The 19,509-nt window shown below is 36.3% G+C and overlaps 1 protein-coding gene across 28 annotated transcripts in view; it reads right to left on the reverse strand.

Moving 5' to 3' along the window:
* Nucleotides 1-18,689, reverse strand: part of FUBP1 (far upstream element binding protein 1) — a 34,566-nt gene extending 15,877 nt beyond the window's left edge. For 14 of the 28 annotated variants that reach the window (XR_004903238.1, XR_004903239.1, XM_036026315.1 and 11 more), the window contains exons 1-17: nt 18,428-18,689; nt 11,488-11,578; nt 10,563-10,625; nt 9,759-9,797; nt 8,993-9,032; nt 8,235-8,287; nt 8,078-8,149; nt 7,889-7,946; nt 5,579-5,741; nt 5,386-5,484; nt 5,143-5,244; nt 4,788-4,890; nt 4,596-4,696; nt 4,098-4,239; nt 3,037-3,197; nt 627-778; nt 458-537 (exon numbers count right to left, since the gene is read on the reverse strand). Coding sequence is in view for 25 of the 28 variants with exons in the window: in XM_036026315.1 (XP_035882208.1) it covers nt 458-537; nt 627-778; nt 3,037-3,197; nt 4,098-4,239; nt 4,596-4,696; nt 4,788-4,890; nt 5,143-5,244; nt 5,386-5,484; nt 5,579-5,741; nt 7,889-7,946; nt 8,078-8,149; nt 8,235-8,287; nt 8,993-9,032; nt 9,759-9,797; nt 10,563-10,625; nt 11,488-11,578; nt 18,428-18,544 (1,636 nt within the window). In the remaining 3 variants the exon portion in view is untranslated. The remainder of the gene's footprint in view (nt 1-457; nt 538-626; nt 779-3,036; nt 3,198-4,097; nt 4,240-4,595; nt 4,697-4,787; nt 4,891-5,142; nt 5,245-5,385; nt 5,485-5,578; nt 5,742-7,888; nt 7,947-8,077; nt 8,150-8,234; nt 8,288-8,992; nt 9,033-9,758; nt 9,798-10,562; nt 10,626-11,487; nt 11,579-18,427) is intronic. The other 14 variants (XR_003684602.2, XM_036026322.1, XM_036026330.1 and 11 more) reach the window with 3 other exon arrangements.
* Nucleotides 18,690-19,509: the final 820 nt, after the last annotated feature.

The following is a 19,509-nucleotide window of genomic DNA, read 5'->3' on the forward strand; positions in this document are numbered from 1 at the left end:
TTAATACAGGCCTGATTTTTACTAACAGGTAAAATTACCATACCAGGGATACTAAAACAGATAGCTTGTATACCTTATTTGAGAACTTAGTAGTTTAATGCCCAAGTGTTAAATGCTCCATTTAGACTCTTAACATACTATATACATGTAATGGCACTGGCACCTAAAACCTAAGACATTGTACTTCTCCCTTTAGCTTTTGGCTTTTAGTACTCTGCTGTATAACTTCAAAAGTAAAGAAAGCCAAATGTAGATTGAAAGAGGCTCCATGGTAAAGACCATATTCACACCAGTCTTATACACTGTAGGAGAACCAGAACCTAATACTCCGGCTGAAAGAGTGAAATTAAAAGTGCAGAAAATAGCACACAATGCAGAAACAGGACTGGAAAATTTAAGAATATAACAGGAATGACAAACAATACAGATTATGGATAGATAATGAAGCATCTGTTACCTGGATCAGGAGGGGCTTGTTGCTGCCAGTGTGGATATGCATTTCCCCATCCCTGGGGAGCATAAGGAGCTGGAGGACCACTGAAAAAATAGAGAAATCAATATAAAAATACAATTTACCAGAAGCTAGAGTCCTTGGGGAGAGGTACAGAACCAAACCTAATACTTACTGAGGAGCAGGGCCAGGTGGTCCTGGATTGTAAGGTGCAGGGTTATAAGGTCCCATTGGAGCTCCAGGCCCAGGAGGCCCAGGAGGCCCATGGGGGCCTGGGACACCATGGGGCCCATGGGGTACAGGGGGCCCTAAAGGATTTACTGGGCCCTGCAAAAAACAAAAAGACATACAAAAATCAGGAAAGCAATAATGACTGAAGTCAAACAATCTTCCATTTCTATCCTCTAATATAGCCACAGCAATAGAAAAACTATCTTAATTCTACCTTACTGAGGCATGTAAAATTCATTAAAATCAACAGCACTAGCAAAGAACTGAAACAGTTTCTTTACTTCTTTTTTTCATACCATTCTCTTTCCTTTCATAATTCTTACTTTTGCTAGTATTTCTTTACCATCTTGACCATGGAAGCTTATGAAGTATGAGATTCTACTTTACTCTTCTCTCTCTCTGCATCTACATATACTCTCCTGCCAATAACTGTAGTCATCTTGACAATATATTCCTCAAGTTGCTTAGGTCTTTTATTGTCAACTATTTTCTGAATATTTTACCAATAATGTAACAACTAGTTCTGCTCAACAAACTAAAGTGTCCCTCACAAACTTTGTCACTGAATCCCATTTAGATCAATAATTTAAACTAATTTTCTCCCTTATCCTTTATAGTTAACTTTTTAAATATATAAAAATTTCCTTTAAAATTGGTTTAACAAATCAGGATATGTCATACCCATGTTATTCCATATTGTAAGTAATAATTCTAACCTGGTGCCTTTTTTGATTAACTCAACTTGTAAAGACCATCAGATTTAATTATCCTAAAACAACTCCTTTATTTCAGTTAGCACTGACCATGGGACATTTTGGACAAAAATGTTCATATGCCCTGACAGGGAACCAGAGACCATTAGACTTGCAGACCAGTGTTCAACCTTCTGGTTGGGCCACATCAACCAGGGTTAAACTTCGTGATTTTTAAAGTCCCTTTTATCATCCTGGCCTATGTGGCTCATTTGGTTGAAGCACTGTCCTGTAAATCACAAGGGTGCAGAGGTTTGATTCCTGGTCAGGGCACATGCTTAGGGTGCAGGTTTGGGTTTATTCCCCAGCCATGGTGTATACAAGAGGCAACTGGCTGATATTTCTCTGCCCACCTCTCCTCTTGCAAAGATCAGTAAGCCTTGATAGGATTACCCCTCCCCCCTGAAAATTCCCTTTTATTAGCTTGTCTCTGTAAGTCTCTAATTCTGGGAAGAAACTGAGGCAAAGATGAATATAATGTCCCCCAAGGTCACAGTTAGTAAATGCTTCAGAATATTTTGAACCTAAACAGTCTAACTTGAGTCCATGTTCTTAACCACTACATTAAACTGCTTGTCCAGGACAATTGATCTTATTTGTCCACCAATCTAGAGGAAATTCTGATCCATACATGCTAAGAACAGTACATTTCAAAATCAAGATGTGCTATTCATTTTTCTAGCACCTATGCCATTACTAAGTCCTTTACTTCATGCCTGTACATTAACCAACAATGTTTATTTTTATGATATTCTTGTATTTTTGTACATCTATTTTTGACTTCCCAGAGAGACAGAAACAGTGTCAAACTTCCTTTGCACCCCACCCACAACATGACAAACATCAAGGAGAATTTTCCTAAGAAATTCTAATTATTGACAATAATTTAAGATGCTTGTTCACACCACACGTTAGTTCTCTGTAGCAAAAGAACACAGTAAAGCACTATTTGCCTCATTTACACCCTCCTCCCCCCAAAGTCGAGGCTCTTCATCCATTTTTGTACTACCACCAGCAAACTTTTCCAGTGGAAAACTTTTCAAGTATGGGAACTTCTTGCATCAAAATCACCTGAAACATCTTTTGAAATTAGATGTTGGACTCTATTTCAGACATTCTGAATGACAACTGTATGTGTTATGTATAGAGGTAGAAAGGACCCAAGAAGTCTGTATTTAAAACTCCCCAAATGACTGTATAAGAATTAGGATTTATAAATTCCTGCTTTAAAGTGGGATGCATCTGATTTCTTTGCCTTACCAGGGCTGCATATAATAAGCCATTAATAAATACTGAATTCCCATTAACTATATCCTTCAAATATGTTTCACAACCCTAAAATATCTGCAAGTAATGCTATACCTCTTATCTGTACGCACCCAAATATAAGGTCCTAACCACCCGTAACTGAATTAAGTGAGATTACTTTAACTACTGGAAAATCTTTTCTATGTTTATGTTATTTATTATGTGATGAGACCTGTAATTTAAAACTGAAAATTGACATTTCCCTGTATAATACTTTTAGGAGCATCTGAATCAATACTGTCTTATTTAACTAATAGGATCTATGCTATACACTGAAGTTTAAAGCATACTCACACCAATCTTTTCTTCTATGAGTTGACGAGCATAGTCTATTTGCTGTGGAGTGCCACGAATTGTAAATAACTTCATATTAGGATCTGCATTAGGTGGAGGATTTCGTTGAAGTTCTATTCTTGCACCCGATTGTTGGCTTATGCTTTTTATGGTTTCACCTCCTAAAATAAAACACAGTAATTTCTCTGAAGAGCCAAAAAACACAAGAGGAGCTACTTAAAAGAAAATGGAATAAACAAACAAAAACAAACTCATAGATACAAACCAAACAAGAACTACCAGAGGGGGAACTGGAACGGCAAGTTGGGCATAAGGGGTCAAATGATGGTGGAAAGAAACTAGCCTTCAGGTATAGAGCATGCAAAAGGGTACACAGATATCATATTATAATGTTATAGACCTAAAATTTACATTGTGTCATTAACAAATGTTACCTCAATAAACTTAAAAAAAAAAGTTGCAATTAAACGGGCCAGTAAGTTTTGACCAGTAGTACATCTGCTGATGTTATACTACGATTCTCCATTTATTCTATACTTTAAATCAAATTACGAAGCATTTCATGCTTCTCCTAGAATTACATTCCCGTTTTAAGACATAACTTAGTATATGTGTACCTAACCTTAAAATGGATTATAATGTATTAAAGTATTTGCGTCAATTAAATCGCCTTTACAAGCAATGTAAATATAAACTAACACACTTAATAAAAAATTCAAAATTTAAAAAACCTGTGATTCAGAAAAGAGCAAAGTAAACAAAGACACCCAAACCACTTTTGGGACCTAGAGAAAAGTTTCTTACATTAATAATTTAACTGTTGGTCTCACCTAGAGGTTAATGTGAGTCAAATCCCATTCTTTTTATTTGAGTATATATAGTCCTTCTTTTATATTTTAGTTGTTACACATCAACATAACACTTCCCTACTATAATAGAATGCAAGGAAAAAAATTCACTGCTACTTGTTTCGAACGGCAACAGAAATAGCACCCATAAAAATTAAGTAATGTTAAATTTTTAACCATAGATTATAACAATTAAGAGTTAAAATACATTGCCTTTTCCTATTATTAATCCAGTTTTCCCAGTTGGTACAATGAAATTAAATTCCTGCAGTCCACCAGGTGGTCCCATGTTCCAGTTGCCTTGACCTCTACCTCTTCCTCGACCACCAGGTCCAGGTCCACCAGGATTACCAGCCTAAAGAGGAGAAAGACAATAAAGTCAGCATAAAAATATGCTCTTCATTCAACAATAAAATTATTACGTGTCTACTTTCCTCAACTTTCATGTTCCTAAATCATAAATTTAGAAAACCTGGGAGATAACTTGGCCCAAATAATCAGTCAATATTAAGCCCCATTTATTCCTTATATACTGGAATGAATAAGGTATTCAGCTGCTTTCCTGGTCCAGTATGTATGTCTACTATAAAGCAATTTAAACTTTCTAGTTATTAATAAACTATCATCAAACAGCTTCTGATATAAAATAAAGGGGGGCACTATCAGATTTAATGAAAATGAAACAAAGAAAATACTAGTGTTCCATCACACCTGAACACTTCGGAGAAGGTCTGTAATAATCTCTGCAGCATGTTGACATCGATCTGGAGGTCCTGTTATTTGTGCTATTCTGTCAGGAGTTGTTCCATCATCTTCAAAATGAAACCCAAAATGGAATAATTTAGCTTAAACATGTCAAAGTAATTGTTACCAATACTCAGAAAATTAAATGTATGTACTAACCTGGCTTAAACTGAATTCGAACACCAGCATCATTTTGTATTTTTTTAATCATCTCTCCATTTCTTCCTATTACAATGCCAACAGCAAATCTTGGAATGGGGACCTTATGCAAAGAGAGTAAGTATTACAAGAGCAATTTTCAGAAAAATCAAGCTACCTCAAATCATATATATACAGCACTATTTGTATCAATAAGGTGATAAGACACAAAATATACTACTGTATTCTAAAGTGGAAAATGGGAGAAAAAAGAGCATGCAATGTTAGAGAAGACTATGTAATACAAAACAGGAAAAAGAGTATTATACTGATGGATTAGCCTACAAACATTTAGGAGTTAAGTATTTTTACTTACATCTATCCCTTCATTTCCTCCTATCCTTGACCCATACTCATTTCGAACTTCTCTGAAACCACCTTGATCACGAATTAACTCTAACACCATTTCCTTTGCTTGCTGAAGCAAAAAATAAACAAATAAATCAATCAATCACCTAATTTAGAAAGCATATCTCAAAACACTGCAATTAATTCATACACATTTTGCTCATTCTGTACCCCCCAAGCCCTTCTTTGTAAAATATAAACTTAAGTTTACTTGAACTTTGTATGGATCTCCTGTAATTCTAAGAGGTTTGTCAGCACCAGTGTTCTGAGGTCCATCTTGAATCATAACCATTTTAACTCCAGCCCGTTCCTGTTGATAATAAAAACCATAAGTATTAAAAGGAGAATGGAAAGAAACGGGTTTCAAAACAGACGAACAGTAATCATTTTATAAACAATAATACCTGAAGTTGTTTAATAGTCTCTCCACCCTTTCCAATAACTAATCCTGCCTTGCTAGCTGGAATCATTATTTCTTGAACTGCATTTCCTGGTCCATCACCATGATGGAAGCCAGGGGCTGGTCTTCCTTTTTCAACAATTTGGTCCAGTAACCGTTTTGCTGACCTGTTAATAAATTAATAATCAAATGAGTTGTAGCATACCCAAGAGCTTATCCAAAGATTAAAATACAAAATATAATCAGTTATTCCTTCTAATTCAGTTTAGGAAGCTTCAGTCTAAATTTTCACAATAAAAAGAAAATGCCATCAGGGTTAAAGATTGAAAACTATTTAATAAATTTTCTAGGTATACAGTTTTCAGTATTTTTGAGAATCCAAAATTTCTAAGAAGTAGCACTCAGCTTACAAAGTTATCAAAATTATTAAACTGATTCCTCCAAAAACTAAATATATCTTTTTATTTTTTAAATTTTAAATTAAAAATTTAAATTAAATTTTAAATTAAAAAATAAAAAAAATATTTTTTATTTTTTTTATTGTTCATGGATTACAGTTGTCCCCACTTTCCCCACCTCCACTTAGCGGCCCCCACAACTCCCACACTGCTATCTTTGTCCACGGGTCCTGCATATATGTTCTTTGGCTAATCCCTTCACCTTTCATCCAGTCCCCACTACCACCTCCCCTCCAACAGCTGTCAGTCTGTTCCATGTACCTTTGCTTCTATTTTTATTTTGTTCGTATATTTATGCTTTTAAACCACCACTCGGGTCACTCAGATGTTCATTCAGTAAATATTTAAGAAATGTCAGCTAATGCCAGGTATTATTCTAGATAATGGGGTTACAGCAATGAAAAAAAAAGAGAGTTTCCGCTGGCAATGAGTAAGTAAAAAGGACATGTTAAATAAGTTACATGTCATTTGCAAAGTGCTATTAAAGAAAGTCAAAGCAGAATAAGATGGACAAAATGTGTATGTGTGTGAAGGGATGCTACTTCAGGGAAAACAAATATGGGAGACCTTACTGATAAGGAGACAGCTGAGCCAAGACCTGAAGGAAGAGGGAGAGGTATGAAAATATCGGAGGAAAATGTTCCAGAGAGAATTGACAGGAGGTGCAAAGGTCTCAAATGAGAAGCATGCTTGATGTGCTGAAAGAATAGAAAAGAAACTACATGAGGCTAGAACAGAGTACTGCTGGGAGAACAGTAAAAAGCAGCAGGTAAGCCAGCCATGACAGATAGCCTTTCACTCTAATTGAGGAAGCATTAGCAGATTTTGAACAAAGTAGTACTATGAACTGACTCACATTCTAAAAGAATCACTAACGCTATACTATTGTAAGAATAGACTACTGTTGAACAAGCCTCTAAATGGAGACATGTTGCAATCATATAGGCGAATGGTATCACAAATAAGGTGACAGAATAGTAAGTGGCAAAAAGAAGCTGGACTTCAAAAAAAATTATGAAAAAAAAAAAAAAAAAAAAAAAAAAAAAGACCAAGACTTGCTTATGGATAAATGAGGAATAAGAAAGATGAAGTATTAAAACAGTTGCCATATACATCAAAGATAAATAAGTTTAAAAAAAAGCAGGCTGGAAACGGGTGTAAAACGATGATTGCATTTTTTAGCAATGTGAAATTTGAGATGCCTAATAGATACTCAACTGGAGGTACTGAGCAGCTGGATATGAGTCTGGAATTCAGGAAAAGAGACCAAGACCGAAGATAAAAATTTAGAGGAATTTAAGATCTATGATATATAAAGCTATATGTTAAATGAAGTTTAGTAGAGTAAATGAATTCATTTTAAGAGTATGTATAGATATATTCTACAGAAGGACTGAATTTTGTGGCACCTTCATGTTGAAAGCCCAAGAAGATAAGGCTGGACAACCAAGATAGACTGCAAAGAGATGCAGGAAAATGGCTATCTCTAGGCAAGTGAGCCACTGTGCCAAACAATGCAGACAAGGCTGCACGATGAGGAAGCCATCATCATTCAACAAAACAGTGGGAATAAAAGCCTGACTGGTATGAGTTCCAGAGAAAATGAAAACAGGCAGATGATATGGCAAATACATTAGAGTTCTACTGTACAAGAGAGCATAGAAATAGAAATGTGGGGTCCAGAGATCATTTTAATTAAGATGGAGAGCTTTTCAAGCATATCTGCATGCCATTAGAAATGATCTAGAAGGGAGGAGAGGAATTAATAGTGCCAGAGAAAGTGGGTTCTATTGCTAAGGCAATGTCCTTCAGCAGGAGGAAGGGGCTGGCCTCAGAGGCATGATTTTCATACTTACTGGACAGACTCAGGTGTTCCAGTTAACATACAAGACCTTTCTGGAAGGCCACCACTGTCTACAATTTAAAACAACAGAAAAAAAAGTTTAAGGTTAAGAAAAGATGAATAGATACCGTAATTTCATTAGCTGCTTAAAAAATATGCTAGTTTTCTAATCGGTATGAAAATAGCAAGAGAATAATGTTACCAGGAGCAATCTGTATTTTGCATCCAGATTCCTGCTGTATGCGTGAGATCTGTTCACCTCCTCTGCCAATTACTAGTAAGAAAAAAAATTATTTTTTGCAAGACTGTAAGGTCCATTTTGATTATGTTTTCAAGGCTTTAAAATTTAGGTTACTTACTAAATCCAACCATTCCATCTGGAACTTTGTATTCTTCTGTCATTACAGACCTGCTAAGAAAGAATAGAAACTAGTATTTTCCTTCAAAGGAAGATAATCTATTTACATACAAAAGGTGTTCTACTGATAAAAAAGGAAGTCTGATGGCTCCTAATGGCTCAAACCAGGATTCCAGGAACATGTATGTAATCAAAATATGTCTTCAGTAGTTAAAATCAGAATCTTAGTTAAGGTGACACACAAGTGAAGAAGGTGTGGTAGATCTAACAGTCTGAAGGCTTGCAAAGCAGCTGGAATGGAAACCCAGGTGGCGTGGTTCAGTGGTTTGAGTGATGGCCTGCAAACAAACCAAAGGGTTGCCAGTTTGATTCCCAGTCAGGGCACATGCCTGGGTTGTGGGCCAGGTCCCTAATAAGAAATGCCCAAGAGGCAACCACACACTGATGTTTCTCTTCCTCTTAAAAAAAAAAAAAAAAAGGCTAGAGTGGAGTTCAGGGGATGTCATCTTAACTGGTATTTTAATCCACCTTAGTTCTTCTAAAATGTAGCTAATTACACCCATCCTTCCAAACTGCCAATGTACTCACTCAAAAAGAAGAACGTTCATTCTGTATTACTTAAGTCAAAGGAAATCAACTATATACACAAAAAAAGAGGCAGACATATGTTCACCATGAACTAACTTGGTTGTATTTTTACATACATATTTAGTCAAACTAAAACTTGAAAAGTACTCTTTGCAGACCATTTGACTATACCTTTGCTGTTGATGCATCGGTGGCAACTGCGTCCCAAAAGCTATCAAAAAATTAAATAAGAAATAAAAATTTTAAACTTAAGTTTACAGATATTAATACAGCCTTACCAAGCAATTCTGAAATCTTTCCCTGATGCACACAGACAACACCTTGAAGAAAGTAAAATTTAGTGTCGCAGGTTCAATTCCCAGTTAGGGTACATGCCTGGGTTGCAGGCCATGACCCCCAGCAACCGCACATTGATGTCTGTCTGTCTGTCTGTCTGTCTCCCTCCCTCCCTCCCTTCCCTCTCTAAAAATAAATAAAATAAAATCTTAAAAACAAAAAAGAAAGTAAAATTTTATGTGGAATACTTAAATCAACACTGCCAATGGGCAAAAAAGTCAGTGATAGGGCAGACATTACTAGCAATGATGTGAGGGGGGACGGCAGCATAGGTGAGTAGAAGAAAACCGTCCTTTTTCAAGTGGTCCAAGCACAGATTAAGAAATGGAGTAATAAAATAATGAAATTATTTTAATAATGGAATGACTTATAAATTAAATATGTAAAACAATTTAGCAATACATTGTTAATATATATGTGATCATAATTGAAGTGGGACATCACAAAGACAGGAGGTACATATTTACAAAGAAATTCATTCTAAAATAATATTCATAGCCTTCAACTAACTTTGAAGATACCCCCAAAAGACAGTAACAGAACCCTCATTAAAATCCAATTACTTTATTTTTTAACCCAACTTCAAATAATAAGTACTTACAGTCATTTTGAGGAGCAACTTTCTTAGCATCAGGTTGATCTGCAAAATTAAGAGTCTTTTAATTTTTTGCCAGTAAGTACAAATATAAGACGCAGTTCCCCCTGCCCAAGCAAGAATAAATATCAATATAAATACTTATTGAAACAGCTGAGGGTATGGTGTCATTTGAACGAAAAGTGCCAAAACTCAGCCCAAAATCTTCACATTTAAAATGCACAGACATTTTTAAAAACATTCTTTTGGATTGTATCAAATCACTGACCTTAATGTATGTTAAGCACTTTAGAATGTTACAAGACAAAGTATTTAGGTCCGTTACTAGCAAAATATCACATGCTAAAGGCTAATGATGCTTCTCACTGTAGAAATTGAAGACTGGAAGAAAAAAAAAACCTATCAAAATGTGAAAATTTGACATATCAAAGTTGAGTGTATTTGACAGTGACCACAAAGCTATGCAAAATAAATTTTAAAATGACATTACAAAGGCAATCTCAATCTAAACTGTTCTATTGTTCTTCACCAAACATTTCAAGGCATAAACTTCAGCAGAAACTCAAAGCAACTACACAATTACCTTCATCTACTCCTTTACACAAATGAATACAATGCATACCTTAGAATAGACAACTGATAGCTCGAAGTACTACATTCTCCTCCCCCCTTCAAACTTAAATGATTAAACAGAATGTTGTGCAGCAAAAACTCAGACACATAATCCAAGAAATATTGTGTCCATATAAGAATCCACTGGTTTATTTCACGTTTACATACTAAACACAGGTAATAAATAAAAATTCCTGCCTTTAAAAGGAGAGGGCATTCCCTCCCAGTGTGTTGTACTGCTCGGACTTGTCCAAGAGCCATCTACACATAAAATAAAAAGAATACATTACATACAACATCTGAAGCATCATTAGCTCATTTTTTCTTGTATATTAAAACCTCACTATACGTGAAAGTCACTTAATAAAACCTAACACTCCTGGTCAAAAGCTACAAATACATTCGATAGGCTCATTCAGAATCCTCCTTTAAAAAAAAAAATAAATAAATAAAAGGGCAAAAGAAATTATATCAAATTTCATACATCAAATCTAAAACAAAAATATGTGCTCACTTCTAAGTTCAGGAGCTTCAACAATTATGTTTTTTTTTAATACAAAGCACTGTAAATCTGCTTTAAGCCACATTGAGTTAAACCTGAAACACAAAACAAGGTACTAAAACAAACAAAAAAAGGTAACAAAAAATGGTATAACTTGCAACACACTAGAGTAGCAAACTAGAGCAACTTCAACCTTTAAAGTGAAATCTGTAGTAAAACAATGAATATACAGCATATAAAGATTAATTCATGAATGATGAGAAAAACTTGTGAAATGCCTCCTAAGCATTTTATTTATATTTTCATCCTCCCCATCCCCTACTACAGTATATTAATGAGTTGTCTGTGCAAACAGTCAGTCTGGCACAATCTTAAAAAAAAAAAGAAAAGAAAAGAAAAATGATGTTTTTCTAATAAGTCAAAACTGGCTGGTTGACTCACATTTTACCTACCTTGTCTAGGTCTCTCTTTCCCCCTTTCCTTTTGAGGTCATTATACACCTTACAATTTTAGTAACCTTATGATAAAACTAATGTTTCAGTAAAAGAACATTCGAAAACCATAAAAGTTACTTCAACTAAACTGTGTAAAACAACTAAAATACTTATGGCTACAACTTACCTCCGTCTTCCAAAGGTCTTTTTTGTCCCCCATAACCGTAGTCATTTGAATTCAGTGTTGTACCAGCATCACCTCCAATTTTTGCTGCAATCTTAAAAAACAAAAAACACACTATCATTAAGAATAGCATCATAATTACTACATACTATTCAATACTCAGTTATTTCATATAGTTTGTAATATATACATGCCAAATATGTATCACATAACAATTAATTTGAGCCCTGGCTGGTATAGCTCAGTGGATTAAGCACAGGCTGCGAACCAAAGGGTTGCCAGCTGATTCCCAGTCAGGGCACATGCCTGGGTTGTGGGCCAGGTCCCCAGTGGGGGCCATGTGAGGAGCAGCCACACACTGACGTTTCTCTCCCTCTCCTTCGCCCTCCCTTACCCTCTCTCTAAAGAAACAAACAAATAAAATCTTTAAAAAAATTTAATAAGACAAATGAAAACTACCAATAATTCCAGCGAGTTAACAAATAATCATCTGAAATTAACCTTAGCTAATCATCTGATGATTAGAAATTAATCTTCCTAATCATCTCTTAGAAATTCAATTAGGAAACTTTAAGACACAGACCAACATAGTTCTGAAGAAAATATGGGTCCTAATTCTATCTTTGCCACAGCTCTCTCCCATGACTCTTCAAAATAGGTGTGTGGGCTTAAGGGATATGAACATTTCGTGAGACTCTAAGGCTGTGTTGTCTAATAGTGCAGACATTAACTATATGTGGTTATTGAGTAATTAAAATAGTCCAAATTGGAGATGTACTTTGAAATTAAAATATACAGATATTGAAAACCTGAAATTAATATAAAGATGGCAGCCCTGGCTGGTATGGCTCAGTGGATTGAGCAGTCTTGCAAACCAAAAGGTCACCAGTTCAGTTTTCTGTCAGGGCACATTTGGTTGCAGGCCAGGTCCCCACAGTTGGGGGCGAGCAAGAGCAACCAATCGATGCTTCTCCGATGCATTCATGTTTTGCTCACTTTTCCCTTCCCTTCTCTCTCTGAAAATAAATGAACAGGATGTGAGGGCAATCTGACTGTGACATCTGTCACCCCACTGCTTGCCAGGGTTGAAAATAAATAAAATCTTTAACAATATATAAAGAAGGAAAAAAATCTCAAAAACTTTAAGTATTGAACACGTATTGAAATGGTAATATTTTAGGTATGTCAGATTACATAAAATGTGAGTTGTATTATATTCCTATAGGACAATCTTGCTCCAAAGAAACATGTGGGTGGGGGAGCCTGGCAAGATGTCTCAGAAATAGAACCTCACGTCATTTTATCCTTAAAAACTTAACTTTAGTGTAAGACAAACAAATTGCCTGCAGTTGACTAAATAAACATCATACAAGAAATACCAGTCTCAAGTCACAAGTAGGGCACAATCAGTGGACATTTACTGCATTTCTCTATGAAAGAGGAAATGGAATATTGCTGAATGCCAGCAACAGGCCAAGCAAGCTCCACGCTACAATAAGAAGTTCGCACTCATTTTGTCACTGAATAATCATAACCACCATATGAGGCAGTGAGTAGTCTCTACCTCAAATGAGACAGAGATCCATTTTACAGTTAAAAAAATCTGAACAGATTAATTTAACTAAGGTTACATAGTTAAATCAATGGTAATGTCCCAATTTCCACACAGTTCCATGCTAATTACTAAACGGGGGTTATCACTAAAGCCTGGTGAATATTATATTATTTTTTCAATTTTGAGTATGTTTAAAATTTTGTATGATAAAAAATTAAATGAAAAATCAAACTTGGTGACTGAAATGCCCCCAAAGATGTCCCAATGTTGAACTAAATTAACTACACCTCAAGCTTTATTATAACTGGGAAACCAGAGAAAGAGTCTATTTGGTGACTTGAGTCATAAATCCAGTATGTATCAATCAAGTCCCGTGTATATATACATCTGTTCCCCTATGTCAACCGTATTTCCTAAGGTTCCCAGATTTCCCTTTCCTCATCTGTACATGCAGACACCTATAGCCAAGTATATTAGAATTAAGTATAAAAATACTTGATAAAACAATCTAACCTTCTTTAATCATCTTTCACTTCTCAAAAGCCTGTCTGCATCTTTAAGCATTAATTAAAATCCTACTTCTTTTCTGAAAGATTTCCTCATCACACTCGAAAACAATGGCTTCTTCTACCTCTAAGTTTCTTTCCCCTCCACTAAGTCTGTACCACTTGTGTCAAAAGGAGAAATCACCTCAATAGGTTAGACTTTGTTGCTACAGCAAGCTCAAATTGTGCCAGACAGTTTTGTCCACCCTTAAGTTTTAAACCACTTAGTATTGTTCTCTAGGAACTTAAATACACTGCCAGGTATAGATGAGCACCGATGTTAAGGAAAGTATTCCAGGCCAGAGAAAAAATAGTAATACCTATTTAGGCTATGAGTATCTTCTCCAGTTAGCTTTTATAAATGCTCCATGAATTTGCAGAGCAGGAACTTCTGCACAGAGAAAGAACACTTATTTATGCCTCCCTATTCACTGAATAGTTCTAAAAGTATCCAAATGAAAATGCAAGTTGGTATTTGGTTTAGTCAAAAGAACCAGTAACACCATCTCAAAAATTCAGAATACAAAGACATCAGAAGAGCTTTTAGTAAAAATACTATCAACACAGATATGATTAATTCTCCAAAATAACAGAAAATATACATTTCCTAAGTCAGCGATTTTCAAACTTTTTCATCTCATGGCACTCATGAACTACTAAAATTTCATGACACAACAAAAATATATTTTTTTGCCAATCTGACAAACAAAAAAGGGATAATTTTGATTCATCCCCACCAGGTGGCAATTATGTTGGCTATTGTCATTTTTTTTAAATTGATGATCTAAGGGTGAAGAGGTCAGTGTCTCTTGACCAACTAGTCAGATATTGCATGTTCTAAAAATTATTAAAAATTGCTGTCCTAAGTCATTACAAGAAGGACTTATTTAAGAGAAACAGTAGTTACTAAAATCCAACCTACAACTATATAGAATTATTAGTAAAATTAAGTGCGGTACATTTCTTTGATTTTATTTTACAATAATTCAAGCCTTCCCACTTATACCTTGTTCTACTTCTGAAATGAGTAAATACTTTTTCATTTTTTTATTGTTTTAGCATTTTCCACCTTCTGGAATTGAAAGGAAATTGAAGAGATTATTTAGTCATACCACCCTTGAGATTTTTTCTTTTAATTAAAAACTGATTCTCAGAAGTAAACTACCTAAATGTCCAAAATGACAAGCTCCTAATTTTCAGTCCACTGCGTGCTTCCTTAGGCTTCTAAGTACTACTATGATTTGGGGCACGTTGTGATTTTGGTTCAACTGCTTTGGGTTCCTGCCAAATTTTCCTATTCATTCTATGCCTTATTCACCTTATCTACACAAAGGAGAAAATAGTTTCTACACTTACCTTATAGGATGGTTATAAATGAATACAAGTTTGGCACAAAGCCTAAACAGTATATAAATCGCTAGTTGTTATGAACAAGTCAGCATACAATAACTATAAAGCAGGATCTACACAACTTCAAATACGTGACTTTAAAATTTTAACCATATGTCCTGCTGAGGATATAGGCAGTTACATTCTGTTTGTGAAAACTGGGCCTGTGGGAGAGTAACGCATATAATTTCTCTTTGCATCCCTCACTAAGATCTGACACAGCCACACTGCAGGCACTTGAGAAATGAATTTCTGCAAGAACGTAATTATTTTCAAAACAAAATTTCATTACTACTTTAATTCATTGAAGATGTTTTTTGATTCAATTCAATAAATACTGAGCACCTACTATTGGCCAGGTCTTGATGGTTCTCATGCACAAAAAATGTGAAGATGTGTGAAGGATACTAGAAGTATTACTAGGCCACCATTTTCTTAACATTATCCCTCTCTACAACACAGGAACCTTTGCTTATGATCCTAATCAAACCTTGCTATTCTATCACAAAATGTTAAAAAAATATATACTCAAATGCTAACTTTCACAGAAGGGATTAATGGTAATTAAAACGAACAATTGTATTTTATAAATTTTTTAGTGCATTCAAACAACAGTCTGAATCACTTTTCTAATTATCAAGGGAGAGATTTCAAAAATAACTGAGTACTTAATAACTACTATACTAGTTGATAAGAATGGATGAAGTTTGATATTCTGGCTAAGTTGTGATCTATCATGCTACTCATCTAGTCTCAGTCTCTGCTTCATTTCTATCTTCATATAACCTTGTGGAAAATAAAAGTGGATACATTTTAATTTTCCAATTTTCAGAGACAGAATTTGTTACCTAGTGTGATCACCAAAGACCTAAGAATACCAACCTCACCCTCTGGAGTCACAACTTCAAATACAAAAATATAAATTTCTTAAATGTACAGGTTGGAAACCCTAAACTAGAGAAAAAATCCAGTGCCTTTGTGCTGGATTTAGCTCAGAGTATTATAAGAATCTAAATTTCACATTAAAAATAATTGGGATTTTCTAGAAAAAAAGATTTGGCAACTTGGCCTAAATTACCAGATGGCAATAATCAGCTAGAGTAAATGCTACCGTTTACTAGGTTAGGAACCAGGGATCCTAATCAGTAATCCTGTTTTCCTGCATAACAATTAACTGTCCAGCTAAAATGCCAATAGTATCCCCACTGGTATACAGCTCTTTGAGAGCAAGAAGCTGTTCTTATACCTCTTCCTTGCAAAGGACACAGCATAACACTTTGGACAAAGAAATGAAACAAGGTTAGACAGGAATTTTGGAAATATAATTCAGTAACTTTTAGGAAAAAATGGTTCAAATAGCAATCTTCAGCCCAAATACTCTTCCCTACATTCCACTTATAAGACAAATAGGCATCCTCAAAGGCAATCATAAGGGTTAATTCCACTCAAAAGATAAATGTGGAAATCTCATAGTTAAGATTAATTCTGTAAAGAAACAAATTATTATAGCAAATGCAACTATAAAGAATCGTTACAACAGCATTGGGGCAGCTAACCTATTTATTGTCATATAAAGAGTACAAAAAAATTCCTAAGTTTGAGGAAAATTTCCATATTAAAATAGCAGCCTAACTTAATTAGGAAATTATAGCCCAGCCAAATAATGAAGTGCAATTTTTTATTAAAGCATTACAACCCAGTCTTTTAGAAGTTGTATCCATCTGTACCTTTTTTCACTTCATTTTCCACCCTCCTTCCCCCATCCAATGCTATCCTTCAATGACTTCATTTTTGGGCTCTTGTCATCGCAAAACCCCCATACCTTTGCACATGCTGCTTCTTTTCTCCATTGGTCAAATTCTCACTCATTCTTTAATGCCTTGCTTAAAAAATCAGTCCTTTAACTTGGGCAGTTAAGCACCTCAATCCCTGGTGATGTGCACAGTGCTCAACTCTATAAATGTTTACAGACAAGTAGATTAACAGCGTACATATTTTGTCCACTCCTCTCTGAAAGCATTAATCAGATACAATTCATATCCACTTGGTTCCTTTAACTGTATCATAGATTCCTAGAAGGCAGAAATCCAATTCACACATTAAAAAATTCTACAGTATTTAAGTATAGTGTGTGGCACATATTAATTCAATATGATGGTTGAATAAAAATTCAGGTGAGTCTTCCAACCCAATCTAGTAAAACCCCACTAACAGTAGTCCAGTCATTATATAAATGTTTCAGTTGCTACCCTAAACTTGTTCAGAAGTGATAAAAATGAAGTGAAAAAACACTGCAGAACTAGTATTAATGATGACTTTTCGTTGACTCCCGAATATTCTTATAATAAACAAGCACAGGTACATTTTTATCTATATAATATGTTCACTTAAAGAAATAAAGACCAATTCGTTATATCACTTCCGATTTTACAGATTTTGACTCAACCCTTTAACTGGAGGGTAAAAAAAAAGTTATTAAGCTAATGCAATCAAAGCATAGCACAAAATTAGTTTCTGATTACCATTCGATTAACACTGGTGTCTAAAAAATGTCTAGCTCCTATTATGCAAAGTGTCACACGGTAAGATTCTCACTTTTGCTTACATGAAAGTCTAGACCGACATACATTTTGAAGTTGTAATTATACTAAGAAACTACCTAATAAAGATGAAGTTCAAATTAAGATATCTTTAAATTTCCTTAAGTACACATGTTTTTCAGCTTTCGTTTGTGAAAGAAGTGCCTTCAGGGCAAATGTATGCACCTACGTAATACAAAGAGGTCTGGTCAGTTTACGACTCTGAACAGAGAGGCAGATTCAAAATGAAACTTGGAGTAAAATGGGCCTGAAGCCATTTTGAGACACAAGGGGGAAGGACTGGTGTAACACACTGACACGTAAATCCCGCCCCGAGGAAGGATTCCAACCCAGGATTTAGAACTCTTAAGTGTGAAAGTAAACGACACCGAACGATAATTGCAGAGAGAGCTCGAATGAACTATATAAGCTCTGAAGACTGCTCTAATGACATGTACCTTCCCTTACAAAGAGGCTCGTAGGGGCATATCCTAGTTCTGTCCTAAAATCATTACTAGAGCCTTCCATACTACTGTGTAAAACTACGCGCGCTTTATCCCTCGGCGAGCACCTTCAATCTGAGAAGGAAATGCTAACTCCTTGAAGAAAGAAGCACGAGTGCGGCAAGAGCGGGGCAAAGACCTAAAGCCATCTATCTGCGCGTATCACGCGTTGGGGTTCCTACTGGTTCAGACAGCAGGAACACAAAACCGAGCTCCAGCCTCTAACCCGTGGGGAAACGTGAGTGTCCCCAAATTTCAGAGCCCGGAAGAACACGTCTTTCCTCTTCCTCACGCGCGAGGAAGCAGCGGCCTACTCAGCCAGCGGTCCATTACCGTGAGCTGTCGGGATCCCGTCGCGCGGTCCAGACTTACCTGCCGGGCTCTCTGCAGCGCATCTTTGAAAGCATCGTTAACTCCACCACCACCGCCGCCGCCTCCACCACCAGCTGAGGCAGAGGAGGGTGGAGGCACTGTTGAATAGTCTGCCATGTCTAACCTACTATGGCTGTTACTGCTTCTTCGCAGAGACCTTCTCCCAGCCAACTGCTAAGAAAGAAAGAAAATGGCGGCGGCGGAGCCTGTATCACATTCTTGTGCGACCATCGTGCCGTAAAGGGGCGGAGATTGAAAGAAGAAAATCTCGCGGTGTTTTTAAGCAAGGCGCTCTATAGGGGGCGGGGCTAAAAAAGGAAAGGCAGACCGATGTCGCGAGAGTTGTTTTCAATTTTGCGAGAATGTGACTTATTTTTGGCGCTTCCTATTCGTGCGTTCTTCTGTTAAGGCTGTGTGGCTGTCCTCCTTGGGAGGGTAAGGTTGGTGCGGAGTCCGCGGTAGGCTTGAGTTTCTGAAAGCCTGAAGAAAAGCAGTAGTGTTTACTAAAATCCACCTTACTACCTAAGGTGAATTTTACGCCGCGGGTAATTCCGTGTATCCCTGGGGTGGAGGGTGACGTCATGCGCGTAACGAAGACGCTACCTGGTCGCGAGAGCGTTGCAGCCGGCCGAGCACCTGGGAGGAGCGTGCTGAGGTCGCTGCGAAGTGATGCTCCCGAAAACGTCCGCCAGGTCTACTGGGCAGTCGGCATGACTTTCAGGGCAGTAAGGTGCCGCTGTACTTTACTTTTAGATTGTCAGACTTTTGAGTTTTATTACAAGTGGTGTTGAATTCAGGCTGGAGGCCCCTTAGTACTCGAGATAAGTTTTTGGGTAAATAAGGTCGACGAGGCTGTGAATGTGACTGTCCCCCCTTTTACTTTTAAAAACGTAACTTTCTAAAATTCAGTTTTGACGAGATTTAATAACCTAGTATTGCACACGTCCATGACCAGTTTTGAGGTCCTTATAGTTAAGAACAGCGTCCGTTTCTTAACCGAAATTGACTCTGGTTTCTTAGGAAAAAGTTTACCGCAGCATCACCTTGTGAGAATTCAAATGGAAGGTAATGAATGATCTGAA

This window comes from Phyllostomus discolor, chromosome 5, assembly GCF_004126475.2.
Source record: "Phyllostomus discolor isolate MPI-MPIP mPhyDis1 chromosome 5, mPhyDis1.pri.v3, whole genome shotgun sequence".
In the NCBI taxonomy this organism is placed as follows: Eukaryota; Metazoa; Chordata; class Mammalia; order Chiroptera; family Phyllostomidae; genus Phyllostomus; species Phyllostomus discolor.